The 9,045-nt window shown below is 28.3% G+C and overlaps 3 protein-coding genes across 4 annotated transcripts; 1 reads left to right on the top strand and 2 right to left on the bottom strand.

Moving 5' to 3' along the window:
- Nucleotides 1-63: 63 nt before the first annotated feature.
- LOC143146457 (NSFL1 cofactor p47) lies at nt 64-2,095 on the top strand. Its single transcript, XM_076310803.1, has 5 exons — nt 64-284; nt 708-1,107; nt 1,188-1,476; nt 1,557-1,760; nt 1,849-2,095. Exons 1-5 carry the CDS (start codon nt 183-185, stop codon nt 1,976-1,978), a joined length of 1,125 nt encoding a protein of 374 aa, XP_076166918.1. The 5' UTR covers nt 64-182; the 3' UTR covers nt 1,979-2,095.
- A 595-nt stretch (nt 2,096-2,690) lies between these two features.
- On the bottom strand, nt 2,691-4,473 carry LOC143146456 (uncharacterized). The gene is made up of 2 exons (XM_076310802.1): nt 4,237-4,473; nt 2,691-4,130 (listed from the first exon to the last, which is right to left on the bottom strand). The coding sequence occupies exon 2, from the start codon at nt 4,026-4,028 to the stop codon at nt 2,715-2,717; it is 1,314 nt and encodes a 437-aa protein (XP_076166917.1). The 5' UTR covers nt 4,029-4,130; nt 4,237-4,473; the 3' UTR covers nt 2,691-2,714.
- Nucleotides 4,474-4,956: 483 nt separating this feature from the next.
- On the bottom strand, nt 4,957-8,302 carry Cpsf2 (cleavage and polyadenylation specificity factor subunit 2). Of its 2 annotated transcripts, none has more exons than XM_076310795.1 (11): nt 8,224-8,302; nt 7,820-8,023; nt 7,501-7,660; nt 7,070-7,421; nt 6,675-6,985; nt 6,342-6,601; nt 6,089-6,274; nt 5,635-6,004; nt 5,353-5,547; nt 5,147-5,284; nt 4,957-5,077 (listed from the first exon to the last, which is right to left on the bottom strand). In XM_076310795.1, exons 2-11 carry the CDS (start codon nt 7,966-7,968, stop codon nt 4,985-4,987), a joined length of 2,214 nt encoding a protein of 737 aa, XP_076166910.1. In that variant the 5' UTR covers nt 7,969-8,023; nt 8,224-8,302; the 3' UTR covers nt 4,957-4,984. The 2 variants fall into 2 exon arrangements, with proteins under 2 accessions (XP_076166910.1, XP_076166909.1); XM_076310794.1 differs by having other exon boundaries at nt 8,114-8,280.
- Nucleotides 8,303-9,045: the final 743 nt, after the last annotated feature.

The following is a 9,045-nucleotide window of genomic DNA, read 5'->3' as shown; positions in this document are numbered from 1 at the left end:
AACATTTCGCGGATTCGCTTGCTATACATATCCGGTTCAGTTCCACATACATATATGGAAGGAATGACAGGTAAATTGAAGAAATTGACGTAAAGTTGAGTTACCGAACAAAGAAAATTATTGCAAAAGGAATTTTTTAAGGAATTTGCAATACACTGTGAGTGATTTAATATTTGCTCTCAATGGCAAACCACGAAGAGTTGGTTTCGCAATTTACAGATGTAACTGGTGTTGAACCTGAACGAGCACAATTTTACCTTGAGTCATCTGCTTGGCAGCTCGAGGTGAGAAAATTATATTTTATATAAAATATTTTATCAAATTTTACGCAAAAAATTTTAATTTATCATCACATTTGAAACAACATTTTTTTGTCTACAAATTAGAACATCAGTTTTACATAACCTTAAATGCAACAAATTTTAATAGTTATACTTGCATGTAGCTGTTGTTATTCTACTAAAGACTTTATTGAAGCAAGAAATGTTTCACAATGTATAATCATACAATGACATAGTTAAAAATCAATAAATGCTTTATTTTATGAGTATTTTCAATAATGACATGTAATAAAATTGGCATTAAAACCAATTCTTTTTACATTGTGGTTCTTAAGAAATTAAATAATTGATTAAACAATTCATTGTTAAATTTGATCTCTGTGCACGTTTCTTTTTATATTTGACAGTAATTTGAAATACATTCAGGTTGCTCTTGCCAGTTTTTTTGAAAATGATGAACCTCCTGCATTAATTAGTGAACCAATAGAAGGTAGAGAGATTGCAGAAAAAATTGTAGAAAATCCAAAACCTTCTAAAATGGAAGGAAAATTTAAAACAAAGTCTAGCTTTGCAATGCTTAGTGATCTTAAAGACAAAGAGATTAGTCCTGAAGATGAAGAAGGACAAGCATTTTATGCTGGTGGTTCTGAACATAGTGGACAACAAGTTTTAGGGCCAGGAAAGAAGAAAGATATCGTTAGTGATATGTTTAAATCGTGTCAGGGACAATCAGTTGATATTAAACCAAAATCAAGTGGACAACAAAGACCAAATACTTTTAGTGGTACTGGATATAAATTAGGTCAAACTAATTCAGATACTGAAGGTATATTGTGTGCACTATTCATTCTTAATATATACTTAAATACAACACACTATTAAAATGCATAATTTTGTTTTCCTCAGTTGTTACTGCTACATCCTCTAATCATCAGCAATCTAATTCTGGACCTATTATTTTAAAGTTATGGAAAGATGGATTTACTATAAATGATTCTGAGATCCGTCTATATAGCGATCCAGAAAATAGAGAATTCCTTGATACTATTAAGCGAGGTGAAATACCAGCAGAAATACGTCAAGAAATTCAAAGTAGTGTAACATGGCTTGATATGGAGGACCATCGCCATGAAACATATGTTCCTCCAAAAGTTAAAGTAAAAGCTTTTACTGGAAAAGGACATATGTTAGGAAGGTATATAATTTATCTTGTAAAAAAAATACTTCTTAAATACACTTTTATTATGTAATATTTTTATTAATTTCTATATTTAGTCCCTCCCCAGCAACTGTTGGTATGACAATACCAACAGATATTGCAGATCAAACAGCAAATGAATCACAGGCAAAGAAACAGTTAGTTTTGGATGAATCAAAACCTACCACAACATTACAAATTCGTCTTTCTGATGGTACTAGTGTGAAAGCTCAATTTAATTTAACACATACAATCAATGACTTGAGGCAATATATAATTACGTATCCTTTTATATCTAATATTAATAATATGAAAGTATTATTAGTTTTACTTTTCCTAGAGTATATTCCTTAAGTAAGTATACTTTAGTATGAGACCTCAGTATGCTATGAGAGAATTCAGTTTATTAACCATGTATCCTACCAAGGAGCTTGCTGAAGATAAAACTATTGAAGAATCTGGTTTACAGAATACAACAATAATTCAACGACTGAAATAAACGTTTTTTCTAGATTCTTAGTTATGAAAGTTTGAGTGATGTATCAATTAGATGATTCTTAAATATATATTGAAAATACTTGAAAGTTACAGTTCAACACTTTTTTTAGCAACTGAATAGTACATGCTTCATTATTTTCCATTTTTATTTCGAAATTAGTTTTTGTTACATAACCTTTCTTTTGTTGAAATAATATAAGGAACATTTACTGAATTAAACTTCGATATTGGACTTTCTATTAGAAAACATATAATAAAATTATAGAACATTTGTACAATCTATAATAAAATTATTAGTGCAAGTCTTTGTTTTTTACATTTGTATTATTACTATTTGGAGTAATATGAGATTTACATTAAATTTTCTTTAAAAAATAATGGCAAATAAATTACAAAATGTTTCTTATTATTTTTAAAAATAAAATTCTTAAAATAGAGAAAGACATCAATACATGGGAGATATTTAATACGACAACTGTTATTAGGCCTACAGAAATACTTATATTTGTATACAAATTGTGAAGATGTATTAAAATGATAAATATTCTGCACTATAACAAATTTTATGATCTTTGACAGTATTTGAAAATGTCATGTTATACAATTATATTCTTATGTTTATATCATATGATACTTATAAATAGATCAGACTTTCTGACTAAAATTATATGTTGCAGTTGTATTGAGCCTATATAATAATTTTAAATTGAAAGTACCAAAAAGAAGATTATTTATTATCATTTGTTTAGTAAAAGTTTCCTTTCGGTCATAAATTTTCTAAACATTGGTGAGTTTTGTATATCTTCTTTAAACCTTAAAATTGAGGTATCTTGAGTGCCTGTATCTGGATTTGGTTTCTCAAAACAGTATTTATAACGATTTAACATTACCAATTCTTTTCCAATTTCTCGAGTATAAATATTATCTTTTTTTAATGTTTCATGTGCATCATATATATAAGTAGGACGGTTATCAGTTATACTTGGATCAAAATGTGTTTTCTTAAAGATTGTATATGAAGAATTTTTAACAAGTACATTATCTGCTTGTTGTGTGCAAAATATCAACGTATTTATTTTGTAATGATTAGCTTTCATTCTAGATCGTTTAAAATCTGCTACTAAATCAACAAGAGAATGATGATATTTTAAAACTACATACTCTTCCCATGATATAGTAGTGACATATTTAACTTTATTGTATGTACGATACAGACAATCTGCCTGTATAAGATCTTTTATTATATTAGGATGAATGCCAGAAAAAGGGAAATTCCATGGTATTATTGTATATGTAAACTTCCAATATCGATTTTGAGATTTAGACAATTCTTTTAAGTTACTATTAAAGTCATTTGGAATACCATAGTCATATATTATAAAATTATCCATGCCAATTATATCATGAAAATTTATGAAAGCAATCATCTCTGATATATGCATGGGCTTTGTTAGTGGTGGTGTAACACATACTCCAACATTAGTGTAATTTAAACTATGCAATTGACTTTTAATTGGCAATATGGGTGTATCATTAAGATTTGTATTGGACTTTGTAAGAAATGTTATTCCTACTGGTATTTTATTTTTAGTGTATGTACAGTAGAAATGATACCCATTATAATTTAAGTTTTTATCAGCATTTGTAACATTAGAATTAATATTAATTGGTTGATATGTGAAACTTCCCAAAATTGGTTTAATTTCATTTTCAAAGAATATTACGCATTGCATATCTTGAATGCTATTTAGTGAACCAAAGCCTATTACTTGAACTTTTTTATCATGTATATTATATGCAGAATAAACATATAAGTCATTATCTAATCTTTGCCAAGAAGAAAGAGGTTCCTCAAACTTCATATTAAATTTAGCAAGTATTGAGGCAACATTTGTACAGTTTGTTTCAGCATTCTTCTGGCTTGGCTTACCAAAGTAATTGAAAACTTCTAAAACGTATCTTAACTTATTGTATTCATGTCTATAAAATAATAGAGACACAAGACTCACTACGGCAGTCACAGCAAGTGCAGCTTGGTAATATTTTCGCATGCTTTATATTTTAATGTAATAAATAATAATGATTTTAATTCTTTATATATCAATTCATATTTTAAACTGCTTTTGGTTTGTCTACCATACATGGATGAAATTCTGAAAAAAAATGTTATTTAAACAATTAAATATTTTACATAAACAGCAGTTAAAATACTAATTCAAACACATAATAAGTGTAAAAAGATTATTTAATTACATATACCTGAAAAATAATGCAATGATAGTTCTATGAGTTGTGTATTGTTATAGAAAAACTTTACACGCAATCCCATATAATTTCTTCAATAAATCGTTAAATTTATTAGGCACTAAACCGTCACTTACTATATTACGTCAAAATTATAACAATTATTGGTTAAATATTGTATAAGCCATTACTAAAAATTAATTTTAATGCTTAATAACCAAACGTAAAGTCCTATATGGTGCTATACTGATTACTCATAGACTATGTGTAAACAAAACCACGTGACTAGTACAGAGCCGAAACAGTAGGGGGGCTATGCCCCTAGTAGATATAGATATGTACGATAGAATTTATACAAGATACTATTTATGTGTATAAATTCTTCCTTTAACATTTATAACAATTTTTAATGGAAGTTACGTCAACGGTTTTTTAATCATTTGTCGATCTTTAAATATGTTGACAGTAAATGGTGAACCTATGGTGTGTACACTTCTGATCAGTGATATGATCAGTGAACGGACCAATGAATCTTCTCTTACATCAGTCACGTGGTTTTATAGTATTTTCAGTATGAACAATTTTCGATTGCATGGAGTTTGAAGTTTAATTTGTCATCATAATTTTGGGTTATCTTATATTAAAGAGTACATAATTATTTTAAATTTCTTATTAAACTTATTTTGTGATTATTCATTGCGAGAATTAGATGGTCACTAAAAAAACAGTAGAAAGTTCATGTACAAAATTTATAATTATTAATTTATACAATTGCATACTGCTCATACAATAATTCACGTACTTTATAATAATCTTCAGAAATGCAGCCTTCTAATATTACTTTTCCAACCTCGTGCTAAAATAAAATCACATTATATGATATATTTTCTATAATATATTCCTTGTTATAATATTAAATACAAACCCTTCTAACAGCAATAGTATTATTGCAACACCATAAAACTCCTCCACTAAATTCAGAAGGAATATTACTTTTAGTTAGGATCTGTTTAAAATCAGATAGTTTTAATTCATTTATAAACGTTGTTTGATGTCCAGGAACCTATTAAATATAATATTAAATATATTTATATTATAAAGAATAAAATTTGTTCTCGTTCAAGTACATACCTCATTTAATGGTAATGGTTCCAAAGTAAGTATTTTGTCGCTTTGATCTATCGCATCATCTTGCTGTGTATCGATTACAGCATCTCGGCATACTTGATCGCGAGCAGTTATCATTGCATCAATCCATGCTACTTCAGAATCACCTTTTCCTTTTGAAAAATTCAAACCGCTAACGAGAGCATCAGTCAAACGAACCTAAACATTATTTAATGGTTATGATATATATACATAAAGTAAAATTGTATTTCATGTTTATATAAAATTGTACATAAACTATATTACCTGGTATATGTGCGTTTCTGTTGTAGCATCTAATGTTTCTCCTCTACCTGGAACGAACACTCGTGCACCGGCACTTTGTGCTTGCTGAGCTAAAATTTCTGTATCTTTTTGAGATCCTCTAACTAATACAACTCTTCGAGGTCTTAACTGTGCTAGGATCTTTTGTAGTGATTCTCCATCAGATCTGCCTTCAAAGTCTATGTATGTGACAGATGCATTAACTGTCATTGTACGTGTAACTTGAACACATTTGGTGGGAATGTCAGTAGGTACCTCTGGATGATGTGCAGCATCTTCTTGTTTTGTCTCTAAATTTTCTTTATTATCATCTACTTCTGGCATGGTTTCTGCTATCTTATAATCTTCGGTTCTGTAATAAACAAAAACGAATATAAATATTTAAAAATATGCTTATATAGGAATACCATTATTAATAAGATAAGATAGTTATTACCTTATAATTTCTCCATATTCATCTATTTTAATTTTTTCTTCTACAAATGGGAACATAGGATGTTGCTTTTTACTTTGTTTGAAGAAACCTGGTTTACTTTCTTGTTTTACTAACAAATCATGTTTTCCTCTTCCACCTCCAACTTCTATTTCATCTTCTGATTCAGAGCTCACATCAGCAGTTTCCCTAATAAGTATATATTATTCAAAGCATAACAAATATTTCAATAATACAACACTATAAACTCACATACATTTGTTCTTGTTTTAACTGTTCTTGTTTCAATTTTTCTTTTCTTTGATATTCTTCCAACTCTATTCCTTCCAATTTAATTCTCCTTCTTACTTCCAATGTAATATTCCTGTTACCTCCTTTTTCTACTAAATCTCTTGCAAGTGTTCCTGGTGAAGTTCTACTCGTTAATATAATACTGTTTTGAGGATTACCACTCCATTGTAGAAACAACTCTCTTGAAAAGCCACATTCCATATCTGGAGTGCTTGCAAGTACAACCTAAAATAAGCAGACAGACACAAATTTCATTTTGATTACATTTATAAAGGGTCAATTTTACCATGATTCTGACCTTTGGACTAGGAACTAGATTTAGTTCTGCCATGCTGTGACACAGTTGTAAATGTTTAAATTGAAATGGATTATTTCTAGCTCCTTCGAAACTTCTCATTAATTTGTCACTCATCCATTCAATCTGTGATTTAGCAAATTCCACAACATTGTAACTAACATTATTTAAAAGAGCTAATGAATATGCAAGTAGACCAGATTCTTTATTGCGCCAAAGTTGATCTAACATATGTGCTAATTCTAATACACGACCAGCTGTATCTACACTAACCAAAACATTGCCACCACCACGCAGGGTTTGTAAAATATTAGCTGTAAAATATTAGTAAACACAAAATGTTGCGAAATAATATCAACAGATCTGTTATGAAATAAGTTTAATTTTAATTGACATACTCATTAATTTTTCATCCCTAGTTCTGCGTCTAGCTTGCTGATACGTAGCATTAAAAGCATCTGTTATCAATAAAGATGGTCTCTGCAATCGTTCTAACTCACAGCCATTCAAATGTCTTTCTTTTTTGTGGTTAAAATCAACAGCATATATTATGTCTTCTTCTCCCACTTTCACAATTTTCCAAATAGTTCCACCAATCATATGACCAGCTGGTAAAGGTGTTAAAGTAACTCCATATCCTTTTCCTTTCATGGATATACTTTGATTGTATTTTAATTGTACAATTTTATCAAATGCTGCATCAACATCATCAAGTGTAAATAGATCAAAGTCTTCCATATTATGACGAGACTGTAATCAAAAGTATTAACCAATTGTCTGTGATACAGATGAAGTTAAAAAGTAATTAAGGTGTTTCTTTTAAATATACCTGGTACATGTCATACATAAACATTTGTCCCATTTTATACACAGGAATTGTAGCATATATAGGGCAATTTAAACCACATTTTCCAACTAAATATGGTAAAGCACCCAGATGCAATGGGTCCGGATATGACAACAATACTGCATCTATTTGATGGACATGTCTATATAGTTATAAGAAATTACATTATAATATTGTTTGTACATTTTACTATAACTACTTTATTTAAACTCATTGAAATGAAAATGTAATTTAAAAATATTTCAGAAGAAAATATGAATACACATATTATAGAGCGTCAGTGTTATAATAGCTAATTTACCGTTTTAATTCTTTTATAAATTCTTGATCGAAATTTTCATCCCATCCACAATCAAGTAATATTCTTAATTCATCAACTTGCAATATGTAACAAGGAGGAGATTCGTCCATAGCCCCGGATACAGCGTGAAGTTTTATAATAGACGTCATTATTTTTAATTATTTTTCTTGTTTGTTGTAATATATAGAAATAATAGGTAAATACCTAAACAGATATTTATTTTAAACATGTATTTTTAATTACGATGCAAACTTTATCGGTAAACATTTTATTATGATGCATCCTTAATCTAACCTAAGTGTGATGTAATAAATTATGAATAAGTTTGTAATTATGCTACAAAATGTTTCAAAATGCTTCCAAGGGAACTATTATCGTAACGTTTAAAATACATTGACATTGACCTTTGTTTCAAATATTTGAAATATTTGACAATAAATCATTTTAAAATGTTTTCTTTAATTTACAAAATCAGTGGTCAACAAACAATACAATGAAGTAGTGATGGCAATTCAATATCGATATTTTAAATATCGATACTTTTTTCTGCAAAGAACGATATTTTGTATCGATATTTAACGTGACAATATTTTCCTGATGTTACCTATAGCAGATTATAAATTACAAAAGAATTGATAGAATTAAAGACTGTCATATTAAATAAAATATTTTATATTTTACACTTTCATTTTAGGCTTAATATTCTATTATTATATTTATGTATCCCAAGAAGAAATTATGTTTATTTACATATATTTAACTTATATTCTAATTGCTGTATCGATATTGACAATATCGATATATTTCATTTCAAAATCATGTGTATCAATACTTTGAATATCGATATGAAATATCGCTACATTTCAAGTGTATCACCATCACTAAATAAAGTACTAAATAGCTAATGTCACGGTATTTCGCGGTAAAAAGAGGGTATATGTTTTTGTTAATACATGTTGCATAAATTTTGACGCAAAATGTGTTTCATAACAATAGATTTACAAACGTATAAATTACGAAAGAATCTATCGAAGAAAATTAAAAAAAATGTATATATTATGTACTGCATTATTAGTTTATATTTTATATACTTACACTAAACATGTTTAAAATGTTTAAATAGTTTAGTGATTTTTATATATTTTTAAGCAAACAAAATTACGGTAATATGCAGATTGATATATATACATATTTACCATTTCTCGTATATCTACAAACATTTGTTG

The sequence above is a fragment of the Ptiloglossa arizonensis genome, chromosome 4 (assembly GCF_051014685.1).
Source record: "Ptiloglossa arizonensis isolate GNS036 chromosome 4, iyPtiAriz1_principal, whole genome shotgun sequence".
NCBI classification, from domain to species: Eukaryota; Metazoa; Arthropoda; class Insecta; order Hymenoptera; family Colletidae; genus Ptiloglossa; species Ptiloglossa arizonensis.
The sequence above is the reverse complement of the archived record's forward strand: the minus strand, read 5'-3'. Positions and strand labels throughout refer to the sequence as shown.